Source organism: Zalophus californianus, chromosome 8 (assembly GCF_009762305.2).
Source record: "Zalophus californianus isolate mZalCal1 chromosome 8, mZalCal1.pri.v2, whole genome shotgun sequence".
NCBI lineage: Eukaryota > Metazoa > Chordata > Mammalia > Carnivora > Otariidae > Zalophus > Zalophus californianus.
Window position 1 is genome coordinate 37,495,174 of NC_045602.1, and position 18,922 is coordinate 37,514,095.

At 40.4% G+C, this 18,922-nt stretch overlaps 1 protein-coding gene across 2 annotated transcripts in view; it reads left to right on the forward strand.

Moving 5' to 3' along the window:
• Positions 1-18,922, forward strand: part of TMEM87B (transmembrane protein 87B) — a 49,987-nt gene that overhangs the window by 2,058 nt on the left and 29,007 nt on the right. For both annotated transcript variants that reach the window (XM_027621440.2, XM_027621439.2), the window contains exons 2-8: positions 2,333-2,393; positions 7,623-7,714; positions 10,173-10,310; positions 11,223-11,276; positions 12,512-12,602; positions 14,058-14,119; positions 14,356-14,539. In XM_027621440.2, coding sequence (XP_027477241.1) covers positions 2,333-2,393; positions 7,623-7,714; positions 10,173-10,310; positions 11,223-11,276; positions 12,512-12,602; positions 14,058-14,119; positions 14,356-14,539 — 682 coding nt within the window. The remainder of the gene's footprint in view (positions 1-2,332; positions 2,394-7,622; positions 7,715-10,172; positions 10,311-11,222; positions 11,277-12,511; positions 12,603-14,057; positions 14,120-14,355; positions 14,540-18,922) is intronic.

Sequence of the window (18,922 nt, forward strand, 5' to 3'; positions counted from 1 at the left end):
GAGAGGAGGGCACCTGGGTGGCTCAGTCGGTTAAGCGGCTGCCTTCGGCTCAGGTCATGATCCCAGGGTCCTGGGATCAAGCCCCACATCGGGCTCCCTGCTCGGCGGGAAGCCTGCTTCTCCCTCTCCCTCTGCCTGCCTGCCGCTCCCCCTGCTTATGCTCTCTCTCTCACTATCTCTGTCTCTGTGTCATATAAAAATAAATAAAATCTTTAAAAAAAAAGAGGGGAGAAGGAGACTTTATTTGTACTGCAAATATATCAAGAAATGCTTCTTTTGATTGTAGAGGTCAACAAATAGTTTGAGCACCTGCTGTGCACAATGTACTAGACTGGCCATTGCTGTTGCAAAGATGAATTTAGACAACAGTCCCTTCTCTCAAGAAGCTCACATAGTAGTAGAGACAACAGATTCATGAGTAGTTAGATACATGGCAGCATTCTTGGAATATTAGTGGAGCATTGGGGGGGCGTCACCTAACTCTGCTTTCTAGAGTTGATGTCTGGTTGGGTCTTTAAAGATGAGTAGATGTTACCTGGATGAAGAAGGAGGAGGGAGTAGAAAAGCAGCAATGCAGGAAAGTCTTAGTGTTTCTGCTGAATGAGGTTCTGGTAGGAGTGTTAAAGGGTACTCAGGCTACCCTAAGCCTCCCACAGCTTGGTCCTGAACCTGTGGCCAGGGGTCTAGACTCCAGGACCCTTAGAGTCTGAGGCCAGTGATGTCATTGAGTGAAGTGAACTAGAGTTAGGGGATGCTGGGAGAGCTGTGGCCTATAGTTGATGTGCTCCTTCTGAAGAGGGCAGCTGCCATTCACCTCCAACCAGTGGATCTTTTATGGCAATGTAGACACAGAATTGCCAAGTCACCCTTTTTTTTTTAAAGGGAAGACCAGAATCCATATTTTTATCATGTCAACTAATTTAAAACATTTTTAAAAGTTCCCGTGTGGGCCAAACAAATCCCATTTGTAGGTTTGCTTAGGCCACCAATAACAAATTTGGAGTGTGAATGAAGGAGAGCCATTGAAGGATTTTAGACATAAGTACCAATCACTGTGGCTGCTCTCTAAGGATGAATTATAGACTCACATCTGGTGGCAGAATTGTGAGTTAGGTTATTGCAGAGTGGGAGGCAGAAAATGTTAAGAGCCTGAATTGGAGCAGTGGTGGCAGGGATAGAGAGGAAGAACTAAATTTGGGAAGTGTTTGTGAGATAAAATAGGCATGCCTTGGGGATTGGGCAATGGAGCTGAGGGGCTGGAAGGAGACAAGGCTGGGGTAACCAAAGATGGCATCACCTGCAACCAACATGGGTAGTATAGAAAGAGTAGGGGAGGAGCAGAGAAGACTGTGTCTGCTTTAGGACAGGATAGTGTGGAATGTCTGTCCACTAGGATGGACATGACCTTGAGGCAGCTGGGTATGTGGATCTGAGGCTCAGAGGAGGGATCTGGGCTGGGGGGTTTGTTGTTATTGTTGAAACTGTGTTGGGGTGGAAGGTTACCAGAAAGAGCTGCCTGTCATCTGTGTTTTTCATTCCTAACCACTTGTTCATTGAACACAAGCCCTTCTCACAGCATTTTTATTCTTGGTGAGGGCAGACATTAAATAACTAAGTAATGGATTATTTCGTTTTAATTGTGGCAAGGGTCGTGAAGGATGGGTCCTAGAGACTGTGTAAGGGAGGGCCTGGCCTGGTGTGGCACCTGGTGGAAGACTTCCCGAGGAAGAGGCTCTTGAACTGGGCTGAGAAGCGTTAAGAAGTCATTGACAAGGTGAACCAAGAGTGACAGGGAAGGGTTTTTAAGTGAATTTTCAGGTTGACTACTAAGGTCCTGAGAGCCGGAAGGAGTATCCTGCGTTTAAAAGCACCGAGAGAAAGGTGCTGAGAGGTGGGCAGGCCTTGATTGTGCCGGGGCCTGTGAGTGGCAGTAAGGATTGGTCTGTTATAAGTACCAGTGGAAAACCATAACAATTCTGGAACAGGATGGTTGTTTTATCAAAAGTCATTTGAATAGATATCAAGAAAGCAACTGCAAATGCACAGATAGGTCCCCTGCCTGAGCAGCAATAATGGTACATGGCAGCAGCCCTTACCTCCTGTGTGTGGCTGGTCCCCGTCTGAGACACAAGAAGCAAGGGCATTCCAGAGCCTCTTATAGAGTAGACACATGGCACAAGATTTTAAGCAAGTGGGTGATGGGACCAGATTTACATTTTTAAAAAATAATCACTCTGGTCACAGAAGTGCAAGAGTTAGAACTGTATACTCCTAAATAGAGAAAAAAAATTTTTAACTAGATCTTTCTATATTTTCTTGTGTTTAATTTTAGAAATCAGGACCTTTGATATTTAGAAAAACTATGTTTAACTCTACTGAAATCAAGTTTTCTGGTAAGTACAATAAACTAATACTAATAACGGTATATTATAAATTAATAATATCATGTAATGTATAAACATATTAAAACTAATATAACATTTTAAGCTATGCAAACATTTTGTCTTTAAGTGGTTCTAACATTTTCAGTGTTTCTTCTGTTTTAGTCAAGTTGATTATTTTCAAGAATGGATTTTTCTGATCCTGTCTCAAAAAATATAAAATGAATCATTCTTTAAAAATATAATGAAAGCATAATAAAGTAGGCTTCAGCAAAGAAAAGTATTTCACTTCTGTGAAATTTTACTCTGAATCCCAGCTTTTAAAACTAGATAAATTCCTTTTATGAATATATGACATGTCATGATTGTGGTAAAGCCTTCATATCCCTGAAACTTTTATAAATATACACATGGATCACAGAATACAATAAAAATTACTAGACACTAACATTTTAATTAGGATATAAGAACTACCAAGTCATAGATCTTAAGGTTTTTACTATTTTTAATGGGTTTACAGCAAATCATATTTACTATAGTCTAACTCCTCTTAGTGCTTCCAGTAACTTGACTAGGTAAGTTGGTTGCCAGGGTTAAAGTTTGGGATAAGGAGTAGTTTTTTGTTGGTAGAGTAAATTGGCTTCCTGGGGATTCAAAGCCATGCCCCTTTTCTCTATCACACCATGTTCAGATCATTTGTTGGGTGATTCTGTTGTATGTGGGTCTCTGCTGAGGGAAGTTGGCCAGCCATGAGCTAGAAAGCAGAGGTGGTTCAAAGCAGCTCATTGATACCATACATCATCACTGGTGATAACGTGGTAAGAGGAAATTGAAGTCAAAGGTAGGTGAGGAAAAAAATTTGGCATCTGTTTGCTTTAATGAATTCAAATCTCAGTGTCTAGACAAGTAAGATTTAGAAGGTGCAGACAAAACAAAATGGGGGAAAAAAGTGGTATGTACCAGTGAAACACATAATTTGATTTAAAAAATCAATACAGGGGCGCCTGGGTTGTTAAGCATCTGCCTTCAGCTTGGGTCGTGATCCCGGGGTCCTGGGATCAAGCCCCGCATCGGGCTCCCTGCTCAGTGGGAAGCCTGCTTCTCCCTCTCCCACTCCCCCTGCTTGTGTTCCCTCCCCCTGCTTGTGTTCCCTCTTTCGCTGTCTCTCTCTCTCTCTCTGTCAAATAAATAAATAAAATCTTAAAAAAAAAAATCAATACATAATGTTTGTGATCAGCTAAGAGTTGACCACACGCAAGACAGTGGTATTAACATGTCTAAAGAAAGAATGAGGCAGCAAAAGGGAGTTAGAAGCAAAAGCATAAAAAAATACGAGTGTTTAGTCAGGTTAAAGCAGAGGTCTGGCAGCACCGATGGGAGAGAAGTCTTCTTGAACTATGACTGTCGGTATAACATGTCACTAGCAGGTGTAGATGCAGCATCCTTCTGAGCCGCCTCGTTCTAGTGCCGTGCTCATCAAGCAACCTTCATCACCTTTGGGTGTCCAGGAAGGCATGCTGAAGGGAGAGAGTTAATCAATCATTACACAACCACTTTACAGTTAATATTCATTTTAAGTGAGTAATTAGGCATTCTAGATTATACGTCTACATTGGTGGTGTGGTGAAGGAGTGAGACTGAGTGTCTGTGTTCTCGCAGAACCAGATTTTAGTACCTGTGAAGCTAAGAATTAGTCCATTGGATCTGTGTCCATGCTGTGTGGTGGATCAGGCATCTGGCTTTCCCTTAAGTGACCACTCTTTTTTTTTTTTTAAGATTTTATTTATTTGACAAGGAGAGACGCATCAAGAGAGGGAATACAAGCAGGGGGAGTGGGAGAGGGAGAAGCAGGCTTCCCACCAAGCAGGGAGCCCGACGCGGGGCTCAATCCCAGGACCCTGGGATCATGACCTGAGCCGAAGGCAGATGCTCAACAACTGAGCCACCCAGGCGCCCCATGGTGACCCCTCTTTTGCTACCCCTTTCAGGATGCAGTCTTGGGGAGTCACTGCTGAAAAGAAAGTCTCTCAGTGTAATTCACTGTATAAACAGAATAAAAAAAATACGCTATATAGTCATCTCAATATGTACAGAAAAGCATTTGAAAAAAACGCAACACCCATTGATGATAAAAACTCCTAGAATTCTAAAACTAGAAATAGAAGGAGACTTCCTCAAGCTGGTAAAGGCGTTTATGAAAAATCTATAACTAATGTTATACTGTCAGTTTTCTCCAGATTGTTCTATAAATTCAGTTAATCAAAATCCAAGCTGACTTTATGTAGAAATTGACTAGCTATTTCTAAAATTTATATGCAAATACAAAAAAACCTAGAGTAGCCAAAGGAATTTTAAAAAAGAACAAAGTTGAAAGACTTCTATCTGATTTCAAAACTTATAATATAAAGGTACAGTAATCCTAACAGTGTGGTACTGGTATAAAGGTAGAACATATAGAACAGTAAGACAGATCAGAGAGCCCAGAAATAAACCCACATATGTAAACTCAATTGATTTTCAGTAAAGGTGCCAAGGTAATTGTTTAGAGAGAAGATGGTCTTTTCAATAAATGATGCTGGAACAGCTGTGTATCTACACTGAAAAAAATCTCATCTCTTACATTGATCATGGATTTATTTATTTATTTTTAAAAGATTATTTATTTGACAGAGAGAGTGAGAGAGGACAAGCAGGGGGAACAGGAGAGGGAGAGGGAGAAGCAGGCTCCCCACCAAGCTGGGAGCCTGATACAGGGCTTGATCCCAGGACCCTGGGATCATGACCTGAGCTGAAGGCGGACACTTAACCGACTGAGCCACCCAGGCACCCCTGATCATGGATTTAGGCACTGTCTCCACCTCTCTATCCTTCCCTTCTGGGACTCCATTTGCCCTTATGTTAGACCGCTTGATATTGTCTCACAGGTCACTGAGGCTTTGTTAATTTTTTTCAGTCTCTGTGCTTCATTTGGGATCTTTCTTTTGCTTTGTCTTCAAGTTCAGTGATCTTTTCTTGTCCAGTTTTTAATCTCATTTAACCTCTATTAATCTCATACAGTGAATTTTTTACTTGAATATTGTACTTTTTTAATCTCTAGAAGTTTGGTTCCTTTTTTCAAATATCTTCTTTCCCTCCTCAGTATTTTCATATTTTCCTTTATCTTTGAGCATATGGAAAATATTTATAACAGCTGTTTTAATATTCTTCTCTGCTAATTATCTTTGTCATGTCCACCTTTGTCATGATGACCTATCATAATTATGAATCAATTTTTTCTGCTTTTTATATCTAGTTTTTGTTTGGATCATGGATGTCATGAATGTTACATTCCTTTTTTTTTTTTTAAGATTTTATTTATTTGAGAGAGTGAGAGAGCACAAGTGAGGGGAGAGGCAGAGGGAGAGGGAGAAGCAGACTTCCCACTGAGCAGGGAGCCTGACATGGGGCTTGAAATTGGGAATCCAGGATCGAGACCTGAGCCGAAGGCAGATGCTTAACTGACTGAGTCACTCAGGCATCCCATGAATGTTACATTCTTAAGTGCTAAAATGTTGTATTCCTTTAACAACTTTGTTCTGGCAGACAGCTAAGTTTCTTTTGGGTCAGTTTGATCCTTTCCAATTTTATGTTTAATTTCTTTTAGGGTGGATATGGAGTAGGGCTAACTTAGCACCACTTCTCAGGTGTGGCCCTGCTACATTTCTCCCGAATTCTTGGTATATTTAATGAGGCCTTTCCACTCTGGTTAGTGGAAACTGAGCTAGTTCCCAGCTCTGTGTGACCCCTGAGAATCACTGGACTTCTTTCCACGCAGGGGCTGGCTAGGGCAGACAGGTTCAGTGGTATCCCTGTCCAGATTTCATTTGCTTTTTCTCTAAGCGGTTCCCAACTCTTGGGTGTTCTGCCCCAGAAATTCTACCAGTCTCAGCCTCAGGTTGGATTCCCCCTGGTTACCAGTCTTCAAGATGGCTCACAGTGATCCCTGCCTCCTGGTTTTCATGACTTTATATAGTCCCCTACCATACTATATCAAGGTTGGTCTGACCAAGAGAATACGGCAGAACTAATGGCATATCACTTCTGAAACTAGGTCATAAAAGATACTGTGGTTTCTTCTTTGCTCTCTCTCTCTCTCTATCATGACCTACTCTAGGGGAATCCAGCTGCCATGTTGTGATAACACTCCCAAAAGAGCTGTTTCTATTTCTAGACTTAATCCTTTTCTGTGTGTCTAATCGTGTTACCCTCCTACCTGAAACATATGGTAGTCCTTTGTAATATTCAAAATAAAGGAAAACTCCTTAGAGCATAGTACCCCTTACGACTTTTCTCCAGCACTCTTATCCAGCTTCAGCTCTTCCCCCTTTCCCCAATCTGTGTTCTGACCATAGCAAACTATTTTCAGGTGGTCATGGACATTTGCATATACTGTCCCACTCTCTTTGTCACCTAGCTAATTCCTGCTCTTCACGTTAAAGGCCTCCTCCTCTAGTAAAGCCTGTTTGTAGCCCTTCTTCATGCTGTTCTAGACCATGTTAGGTCCCCTGCCCAGGGCTCCCTTGACCCCCTCTTCTCAGACCCTTATTCTGTCAAAGGTGCCTGTTTAATTGTTAACCCTCCGCTCCCTAGTACCTCTTATATCAAGGACAGGGATTATTCTAGTGTACCATTATGTCTCTGACACACAAGGGATGCTCACTTAATATTTTTTGAATGAATAAGTCAGTGAAGAGAACAATTTAGAGTGACTTTAGAGTAAGCAGTGACAGCATATTCGGTTACTCAGTTGATTTTTAACTCTAGCTTTAATACAGAGATTAAATGAATAGTGTTATGGCAACTTTTGGTTAACTATAATAATTTAATTAATTTATCTCATTTTACAGTGACTTTTGGGCAAAATTAGGTAATATTTTACTCACTGTTTCATTAAAGTAGCCTATTTTAAATTGCATTTTTGAGGGCGCCTGGGTGGCTCAGATGGTTAAGCGTCTGCCTTCTGCTCAGGTCATGATCCCAGGGTCCTGGAATCGAGTCCCACATCAGGCTCCCTGCTCCTTGGGAGCCTGCTTCTCCCTCTGCTTCTCTCTCTCTCTTCCCCCCTCTCTCTCTCTCTGTCTCTCATGAATAAATAAATAAAATATTAAAAAGCTTTTAAAAAAATTGCATTCTCGAAACCTTAAGCTTATATTGGAGCATATATATGATTACTATAAAATAAGACTTTCTTTTTCTAAACAGTTAAGTCATTCAGTTGTTCTGGGCCTGTGAAGTTTACCATAGAGTGGCATTTGAAGCATTATACCTGTCAAAATGAATATTCTAAGCTGGAGGTAAGTAAAATGCAAATTTTTAATGTATATAAAGCTATGAAGGAAAAATTATGAGTATAAAGATTTATTAGCTCATCAGGTAAGGAGGCCAAAAATATAGATTGTAGTTTTAAAAGTGCCACAGATTTATTTTGGGACTTAGGCAAGAAATGCTTTAATTATATCAAAGTATATGCTTTCTGAGAAGGAAACATCTTTTAGTTTCCTAAAACTAAAAGGTTTTTAGTTTTTAAACTAACTAAAACTAAAACATCTTTAAACAAAAAATGTTTCCTTTTGTCTTGTGAAAACTGTTAATAAATATTTAAACCAGCCATGTAGGAACCATCAGTAAAGGGGTTGTGGGTCACATACAAATAAAAATCAGTGTAGTTTAAGGAAGAAATGTAAAAATTTTACTTCATTCAAAAAATTAGTTATAGGGCACCTAGAACTTTAGGGACGCCGAGTAGCTTTAGTGAGTAGAAGCAGATCTCAGAGAGGTGAGGAGAGGAAAAGAGACCCTCAGGGAAAGGAGGAGGGGGAGCAGGTGAGAGGAGGAAAGAGGCCAGGCTAGGCTTTCTCCTGCCCCTGGGGTGTCCTATGTCCCTCAGCAAGGTGTTTCTTTTGACAGTTCTGGTGGTTGCTTGCAGCCATTTCCTTGTGGGCTCCTAGCTTGAATGATGCATGGGTTTCCATACTTTTATCTGTATTATCTTTCCATTTGGGATGAGAGGTGCCATTTTCCTCACATACTGCCTTTGTGACTTTATCCCCAAATATTTTACCCCTTCACACTAAATACTTCAGTGTGTGTTTCCTAAGAATAAAGATATTCACTTAGATTACACAGTACAGGGATAAAATTGAGGAAATTTAACATTGATACAAAACTGTTACCTAATAGATCTTTTTTTCTTAAGATTTTTTTTATTTGTCAGAGAGAGAGAGAGAGCAAGAGCAAGCAGGGGGAGCTGCAGGCAGAGGGAGAAGCAGGCTCCATGCTGAGCAAGGAGCCCGATGCGGGGCTCGATCCCAGGACCCTGGGATCATGACCTGAGCTGAAGGCAGATGCTTAACTGACTGAGTTGCCCAGGCATCCCTAATAAACAGATCTTAATAAAGCTTTGCCAGTGTCCCCAAAACATCCTTTTTAGCAGTTTTTTGTTGTTTTCCTGGTATAAGGTCCAATCCAAGATCACACTGCATTTCTGCAGCTTTTTTTTTTTTTTTGCCTTTCCTGACATTGATATATTTGAGGTGTACAAGCCATTTATTTTTATAAAATGTCCCTCAATTCCAATATTTCTGATATTTCTTCATGGTTAGATTCAGATTATGTTTTTGGCAAGCATACTGGGGAATTCTTGTTTGTCTCATTTTTGGTAATCCTAACTTTGATCAGTTGGTAAGGAAGTTTCTACCAGGTTTCTCCACTATAAAATTACTACTTTGTTGTTAACACTAATTTGTGAAGAAATATTTTTGTGTTTGTATGTGAATATCCTGATTTTTCATCAATCCTTGTTTTAATATCCTTTGATTCTTGACTGATGAATCAGTTATTGCTCTGATGATTGCTAAATGGTGATTTTCTAATTCTATATTTTCTTCCGCTTTGTTAATGTTCTGCCATCAGGATGAGCTCTCTCTTTTCCTCTTATCTTAATCTGTCAATCATTTAACTGAGCAATCATCAGCATGGACTCATTGATTTTTACTTTGTTACATGGGTTATAATCTATTACTATTTTTTATTTATTTTGCTCAAATTGTCTCCTATTTGGCCAGTAGAAGCCAACTTAACCTTTTCTTGATGACTGGAAGCCGCCATTAGGAGCCTGGTTTTATTGATCTGTCTTTGATTTAACTTTCCTTGTAGTTAAATGCTGCTTTTCTTTCTCTGTAAAATCTTTTATATATGGGATAAAATGAAAGTGGCCACAGGACAAAGTATTTTTTATTTCTCCGTGAACCATTTCCTGTGGTAATACCTTAGTCACTTTTCTTCCTCTAAGATTATGCTTGTATTATGGGACGCCTGGGTGGCTCAGTTGGTTAAGCGACTGCCTTCGGCTCAGGTCATGATCCTGGAGTCCTGGGATCGAGTCCCGCATCGGGCTCCCTGCTCAGCAGGGAGTCTGCCTCTCCCTCTGACCTTCTTCCCTTTCATGCTCTCTCTCTACCATTCTCTCTCTCTCTCAATAAATAAATAGAAATCTAAAAAAAAAAAAAAAAGATTATGCTTGTATTATGTGTTACTGTATCTGAGCACCTTGGAATGGCTAACATGTTATGATTACCTTGTCATACTTAAAATTATATCCAAAACATTTTTCTTTTCAGTATTTTGTTCTGCATGTTTTCAAGTGTTCCAAACTGAATAAATCTTTGATATCATTTAGATACTAAGTTTTACTTATTTTCTTGAATAAGAAGTGTGGAAATAAATTAAAACATAGAATTTTACCTTGGGTAGGAGGAGCTATCACAAAAACAGGATCCTGGTGTTAATGAAGACTTTTGTGGCCATTATTTCAAGAACACTGAATGTTGGACAACAAAATATGAAAACTTAGATTGCAACAGTGACTTACAGGTGTTTCCCTCACTGACTGTGAGTATCCGTCTTGCCATGTCAAAGTAGAATGTACTTTACTCCCAGTGAGTACAAGTATTAACTTAAATTCTATTTTATCAATATTTTGATAAAGAAAGGTGCTTAATTTGTTAATTTTAGGTGTAGTTCTTTTGTATAGTAACTGACAAGTAAGACCCTGGCGCCATTGCTCCATTTCATTGTACCCTTTACAGAAACACCCTTGAAAAGAACCCTTCCATCCTCTTTTCCTGGTCTGCTGCCAGTTCCTCTGTCATTCTCTCTTCTGTCTACTCCAGTGAGACCTTTGCCCCCATCATTCCATCAGAACAGCTAGTCACGGTTTCCAGTACTAAAGGTCTGTCAGCTTACTTGACTTATCAGCACCCAACCCACTTAAACACTCCCTCCTCCCTTATATACTTACCCTTATGTACTTACTTCCTCCCAGCCTGGAAGATTTGACTCTGAAATGTTAACAGCAGTTATCCATGGGTCATTGTAACTTATGCTTTTAATCTGTAAATTCTGAAATGAAAATATGTCTTCCGTGAAAATAATAAAGGTGTTTTTAAAATTTGTGTTGAAGTGTAATAAAGTGTGCGTATCAGAGGTGTATGGCTTGATGAATTTTCAGAACCTGAACATATCAGTAATGACCCAGATCAAGTAAAGAATATTTTAGCACCTAGAACACCCTTCCCCCCCACCTTTTAGTTCCTAATACCTTCCCCACCAAAGGTAACCACTATCCTGATTTAAAAAATAATTTTTCAAAAGCAGGATTTTGTACTCATGTTTGTGCTACAAAGATGTGTTCTCTGGTTCTTTACTTTTTTCAAAACATTTTTTTCTTAATTGTTATAGCAGTTTTCCCCATAGAAATGCAGCAATATAAAATGGATTATTTTATTCTTTTTTTTTTTCCAGAATAAGGAACTAATTACAAATACCAGAAATGTTTCAAACCAGGAAAGATCAACAGTAAGTCATTTTATTTGTCTTTAAATCAAATGTATACAAGTTCTGGTAAGCCTGAAAAGAATCTGCGATGGATAGATACTTGGAGAGCAATATACAGTAGGGCGATTAGAAGCAGGGGAGGAAAAAGAAATATTTTTCCAAATAGTATATTTTTTTTATGTGTGTCTGTATGAATTTTGTATATACTTATTTCTGGCTTTGTTTAAAAATTCCTTTGAAGTTATAATTTAAGGTTAACTTCTTTGCAGCCTTTCTTTCAAATGCTTAGCATAACAGTGGGCTGGTCTGGATCATCATTAAGGATGTAAAGAAACAGAATGTATGTAGCACCAGGGGAGAGAGATTTGGTATTTGGAGGAATTCGTAAAAGTCAGAAGACCAAGAGGTGGAGAAGTTTGAAAGCAGTGGAGTGTAGGTACTGAAGGTACCTTTAGGAGGGCTTCACGTTTGCTTTTATGCTGTGACTCTTTATGTTCCATAAGTTTTTCAATGATCTTAAAGAGTAGTTTCATAGTGGAAAGGCGTTCCACTCTGCAGTGGCTGGGACAAACTCTTTGCTCTGCACAGACTCTTGTTGCAGGTGCAGGAGTAGGAAATGAAAGGGAAGGGTAGGAATATTCTGCAAGAATGAATGTGAAAAGTTTGACTCAATTATGTGGGACATTGCAGTGTTCCTAGGCGTTACAGTGGGAAATTTCATTTCCCAGTAGGACTGCTAGTAACATAGATGTTAAGGAATTTAAGTAATTGAACCTGTGTACTGAATCTGTACAGTCTTTCTAACAATGTTACCTGACTTCTTACTCCCCCCAGTTCAATTTAAAAACACCCACATTTAACAACTGAATGCTTGATATTAGGATGAAATATGGGAAGAGAAATATTAGAAAAAAAATATTTGAATGGTATTATTAAGTAAAACAGAATGATAGCATTTAGGGGAGATCCTTTAAAAATATTAAAAGAGGAAAAACTGAACAGTAGAAAAAGCTTTTTTCTTCCTCCATTGCTTTGGGTCTGAGAGGACCGTTGGTGGGGGGGCAGAAATGGAGGCAATCCTTCCACAGTCCACTATCCTTTCACTGCCTACCATTTCTTTCCATGGTTTTAAAACAGTAAAAAGTAACCCAATTCAATTACTAAAAGTTGTTTTAAAATGTGGTGAACAATTGTTTATAGCTTATTTAGCAATTTTTTAAAATAACATAAAGGATATTTTTTTTTTCCTGTTTTAGGATGTTGTAGCCAGAACACAGAGAGATGGGTTTCATATCTTTATTGTTTCTATTAAAACGGAAAAAAGAGATGCAAGATGGAATTTGAATGGTATAGTTAAACTGCATGCATGTTTTCTGTCTGCTTTTACTGTATTCTTTATTTTTGTCGTTGACCCAAATCTACGTTTTCTATTAAAATACATCATTCAAAAATTAATTTCTCTTAATCACAAAAATAAATAATCTGTTTATCTGGGGTACTTAAAACTTTATGCTTATCTTAACTAATATTTATTTTTTAATGGATTGGAAATTTAAAATGAAGGTAAATTTTAAAAATTTCAAGCTATAGTGGGATATAAAATTCTTCATCCTTTCAGATTTAAAAAAGAATTTTCTAAGATAGAAATGGGTAGGCAACATTTTAATTGTATTTGCAGTACATTGTATTCTGTCTCATGAAAATGGCCATCATTGGGGGTTTAAAATTTTTATTTTAAAGCATCTGTCTATAGCTTAGGAGTAGAAGTAGCCTATCTGGCAACTGTGGCTTCTGTGGGTCTGTTGGCTCCCTGCCCACCCCCCGCCCTCCAAGGTAGGCCCTCTGTGTCTTATTAAGTTGTATGGTTCCTAGTATGCAATGCAAGGGTAGGCTTACAAAAGGCAATTTGTAAGAGAATGAATGCTTTCACAGATCTCCGAATTGCTTCGGCTGTCATTTTCCAGAGTGAGTGTCTACTGGACCAGTAGTAGCCAACAGCATGTGAGCGTTCTGGGGACTTGCAAACTGCTCTCATTCATCCACTAGGGACACAGAGGTGAAGCCAGGCTTTGCCTTTGAGAGTTGCCCAGGCCAGTGAGGAGGGAGAAAGTACTGAGTGACATAGGCATTGCTTCAGAGGAGGCACAGAATTGGTGTGCCACAGGGGAAGCTGGTGGAGGTGGCTGCTCTAGAAGAGTGGAAGTCGGGCCTCTTCCCAGAGATGACATAATGGGCCAGAGAAGAGAGCCGGGGACCTTGGGGCCGTTCTGCTACCTAGACTTGTGCATTCCTCCCACCTTCCCAGGTATTGTGTCTATTTCTCCTGATACCAGCAGGCAGTTTTAAGACCCCGCCAGTTAGTAACTGGAGCAATTACTGAGACCTGTAAGTTTTGTACTGTGTTTGGCACCCTGTTTATTGTTGTCTTGGACAACAACCCCAACCAAATGCTTGAAATCGGTAATCTAACCCAAGTTACGTTAAGGAATACAGAGTCCTCCGTAAGGTCAGTGACTCAGCATGGGGCCAGTCAAAGGCCAATACTGCTCTGCTATCTGCATAAGAAATCATTTGGCCCAGGTGTTTGTTTGACAAGACCATGTATACAAGTAAAGGTATCTTGATCAGATTACGTGCCAACGACTAGTACTTATCCAATACTTTTTGCTAAGTAAAAATTCAGCATTTGTTAGCTCAGTTTGTGTTCTTAGAGCCTTCTGGGAAATCAGCTTGCATTTAAAAATATAAAAAAGACTAATGAGTCATTTAATTCTTTAATTTCTTTATCCCCATCTTCACCAGTTTCTCTTTCTATGATTGGGCCTCATGGATATATTTCTGCATCAGATTGGCCTCTGATGATTGTGAGTATTTCTCATCATTTTTTCCTTTTTTTAAAATGAATTTTGTATCCTAATTGGAAACATTAACAATTTAAAGAGCTCAGTGGTGGTATGTATCCCTTAGTAGCTAATGCTTGGGCATACCCTCTATTTCTGTTTCCAGAGTGACAGGAAAATAAAAGATACTTGAATGGAGAAATGTCCATTTTCAAATGATCACAAGGCTTAATTGACTAAAATTGCTTTTCTTCCTACAGTTTTACATGGTGATGTGTATCGTTTATATTTTATATGGCGTACTGTGGCTGATGTGGTCTGCCTGTTACTGGAAAGATATATTAAGAATCCAGTTCTGGATTGCCGCTGTTATTTTCCTGGGAATGCTTGAAAAAGCAGTTTTTTATTCTGAATATCAAAACATCAGCAGCACCGGGCTATCAAGTAAGCTGTGACTCTCTCCATAAATGCAGTATGATCCAGGAGACCCCTAGCATTTGTGAGTGGAGCTGTGGGAGGCCTCCTTTGTACAGTGGTTTGGGAATAGTCACATTAGAGATGAAGACAAGAGCCAAGAAGGGAATGTTAGAGTGGGGCTCTGATCTAGGCTAGCAGATGTGCTGTCCTCATTTTCTGTTCCCCTGCTTTCCCTCAGTTTCCTCCTGGGGAGAAGAAAACTCCCATTCTAGTGATTGACTTAAAACAACAAAAGTTCCAGGCAGGGGCACTTTCAGTGTTACTAATCCTTTTAGCATATTTCTCTGTGTTTTCCCCATACTCTTTCTTCTCTTTTCTCCTCCACAAAAGAAAAGAAGGAAAATTTGATCCCAGGGAGTAAATTCAGTAGTGTGGGGATGGATGGTGCTTGCAGCCATCTGGCATTCTCGGTCTCCTCACTCTCACAGAGAACTTCACGTGACCAATGGAGGCCCCTCGCAGTTTACACAGGGAGGGCAGGGAGTTGGGCATCTCAGATGTGTGACCCAGATTTCTAGAAGGTAGCGTGCAAAAAGGCCAGAGAAGTAAAGGTACAGTTGCATCTCCAAAGCTTTGGAAAGGGAGGTAGTTCAAAAGGGTTGAAAGCTCTCAGGAGTGTGCTTCTGAGCGATCCATTAAAATAATCTTTGTACAGATTTTCATAGGGTGTGGTTATGTCTGCTATTTATTTTTGTAATACTCTAGGAAAAAAAGAGTGAGTTGGAATATAGATGAAACTGATTTGGCATAAAGTTGATAATTATTGAAGCTGAGTATTGGGTACATGGGAGTTGATTATACTGCTTTCTTTATATTGGGAAATGTTTATAATTTCCCAAAATGAAAGGATATGTACAAGAGAAGAAAGAAAGGACAAATATCCAGGGAGGCATATTAGAGGTCTTATTATACGATGAGAGGTTTTGTGATATTTGTGTGTATGCACACATGCTCGCACGCTTGCTCTAAACCAAATAATGAAGGAGAGGTGAAGCTGCTGCTCATGGTTCGCTGGGAGAGCATTCTTGAATGTCAAGTAAGGCAGTTGAGCTTTGCTTTTAGTGGTGATCATCTCTCGTCTAGGGAGGGCAGAGGGTGGCCTGAAAGTCAGTGAGGAGCGGCGGCAGCCTAAGATACATGAAGGGATGAGAGGCCACTTGCCACCCTCAGGGACTTTAAGCCCTCCGTCTGAGATGACACGAGAAAGCCTTGGAAGAGAAACCACAGGCTGCTGTTGGTGTCTTTGAGGAGTCCTGTGAAAAGGAAGGCACCAGAAGACGGCATGGCTGCTGTTGTTTGTGATTTTCCCAAGTGGGAATGAAGTCTGTAACCCACGCTGTTTTGCTGAGCCCTGATCCTGGAAAGGTAGACTTTAGAAAAAGCACTGCAGGGACAGGAAACGGTGATTGTTAGGACCCAACACAAGGACCTTAAGAGTAGGTCATGTCAGATTGACTTCTTTTGTGCTTCTCAACTTAGTATATCTGGACTTCTTCAAGGTATTTGTCAGCTGTGATTTCTTGTGGACAAGGTGGAGAAGTGTGAGCTGAAAACTGGTTGTGCAACCATGTCTGAAGGGCTCGTGCCCGTAACCACCCATCAGCCTTGTCAGTATAGAGCTATGTTGCCCAATGTGGTAGCTACAAGCCACATCTGGCTGTTAAAGTAAAATTAAATTAGCAGTTCACTTCCTCAGTTGTCCTAGCTGCATTTCAAATGCTCAGGTGCCACACGTGGCCATTGATTACTTTATTGGACAGCAGAGATGTAGAAATTTCCATCATCCCCAAAACTTCTATTGGACAGCACTGGTCTGGAGCAATGGTTCTCATCCCTGGCTGCACATAAGCATCACTGAAGAACTTTGAAACAATACCAGTGGGGCACCTGGGTGGCTCAGTCGTTAGGTGTCTGCCTTCGGCTCAGGTCATGATCCCAGGGTCCTGGGATCGAGCCCACATCAGTCTCCCTGCTCAGCGGGGAGCCTGCTTCTCCGTCTCCCACTCCCCTGCTTGTATTCCCTCTCTCACTGTCTCTCTCTCTGTCAAATAAATGAATAAAATCTTAAAAAAAAAGTCTCTTATTAAAAAAATAAATAAAACAATACTAGTGCCAGAAATTGGCATAGGCCTAAGAATTGGTTCTCTTGAGAGGCTTCCCATGTGGTTGTAGTGTGCATCCAGGATTGAGCACCACTGGGTTAGAAGGAGGTTTTGAACGATGTCTGTCTCAGGTTTCAGACCTTATTGCTGGTTTATCCTTATTATTCACTTAACGTTCATTGCAGACCTATGCATCTGTAGAGAGCATTCGCTAAAATTTTGTGGACAATGTGATGTTAGCAGAGTTGTTAATACTGGGGGTATAGACCATAATTTTAGATGGACCCTTCTCACTTGGAGGTATTTGAAGGATCAAAGAGTTTTGGTATCCTGAATGGAAAGGTGAAACTTAACAAGACAAGACCTTGAACTTGGGGTTGAAGTACAAATACAAAAATAGAGGAAACAGTGGGAAACTTTTTAAGAGAATTTAAAAGTTGAAGCTGATGAAGAATAATTCAGCATAGGCAATTATAGGGTGGTTGCCTCCTACTAGCTCCTACAACCTTAGGTAACAGCAGGAGGACTAGCAGTGAAGACGTTGAGATTCCTGTTTTGCAGGTCCAGCTATACCAGGAAGGTTGCATAATCACTTTCCTCCAACAGGGAAGTAGTCCAGACTGAGCAGCTCATGAAGGAATTGAAACACACCACCCTTGAACATTTGTCATCCTAGACCTCTTCACATTCCTCCATCTTGGAGAGCTCATCCATTGTGTTCCTCCTGAAGCTTAACCTCCTGGCCAGGTGTCTGTCCTGAGCCACAGACCTAGTAGGTGGTCACCTGCTAACCCTCTTCTGAATGCCTTGCAGACTTCTCAATCTCTGTATGGCAGAAAAGAGCTTACCTTTTCTGCCTTGTACTTGATTCACAACAATTTCCAAACCTAATGCTCCTCCAGATACTCCTGTCAGTGGATGGCCGAGCCAGTCCGCCTTGGCATCACCCTCTTGCCACCCTCTTGCTCTCCTTCTAGTTCCGTATCTGTCTACAAGGCATTTGACAAGGTCTCTTATGATTCCTTGTGGATAAGTTGGAGAATTGTGAGCTGAAAACAAGAATAAGTAGGTGGATTCACTACTGGTTTCTGAATGTCTTTCTGGTTGTCTCCATCTTCACTGCCAGCACTGTGCTCTCATCATCTCTTACCTGGATTTCTGGAATAGCCTCCTGAGCATTGTCCTTGCCTGTAGCCTAGTTCCTTTCCAAGCCATTAAGTAGAGCAATCTTGATAAAATAAAGCTGCCAGTTTTATTCCAAGAGTCAGCAAACTTCTTTTGCAAAGGCCAGATAGTAAATATTTTTGGCTTTACAGGCCGTCAGTCTCTGTTTCAACTAGTCAACTGCCATTGTAGCACAAAAGCAGCCACAGTCAACATGTAAACAAATGGGCATGGCTGTGTTCCAATAGAACTTTATTTACAGAGGCAGATGTAGGGCCAGATTTGGCCTATGGGCTATAGTTTACCAATTCCTTTTTTACTCCTTGTTTACTGTCATTGACTTCCCACTGCCCTTAGCATAAAATCCAGACTCCTAACATGGCCTGAAAACCCTACGTGATTGTCCCTGCCTCTCTCACCACCTCTTCTTGAAATCCCTCATTACACTGTGCTACAGACATACTGAACTTTGACGTCTTGCAGTGTATTTTACTTTTCCTCTTTTCTCCTCCATGCCTCTTCATGTACCATTAATTTTCCTTTCCTCTTTATTTCCCCCCAATAGTTAATTTTTACTAGGCCTTCAAATCCTGATTTAAATGTTACTTCTGAGAACCCACTTGTGCCTCCCTCAAGTGTGGATTGGGTTGGCTCCCTCACAGTCCTGGGAGATACTATATTGCCTCTAAGGCTCACCATGCTGAGTTCTGTCTACTTGTCCTAACCAGAGTATAATCTTCATGAGGGCAGTGATCATGTGTCTCTTTTCCTATTATAGCCACACAGTAGGATTGTAAGTGAGTAAACGATGAAGGCATCCTGGAGAAAAGAAAACTCTACAGGACCTTATGGTTTTCAAATATTTACAGGACAGAAAGAGGGATATAGTTCTTTGTCACCTCAAGGGGAAGAAAAAGAACAGAGGGAAATTGAGGGAGACAGCTTTTAGATTGATGTAAGCAAGCTGTGCCCAATAGAGCTAGCAAATACGGGGTGAATTCTCCAGGAAGTAACAGATTCCCCTCCACTGAGGTTTTGAAGCATCTGTTGGATTAGATGACCTTTAAAGCAAATATGGCTAACT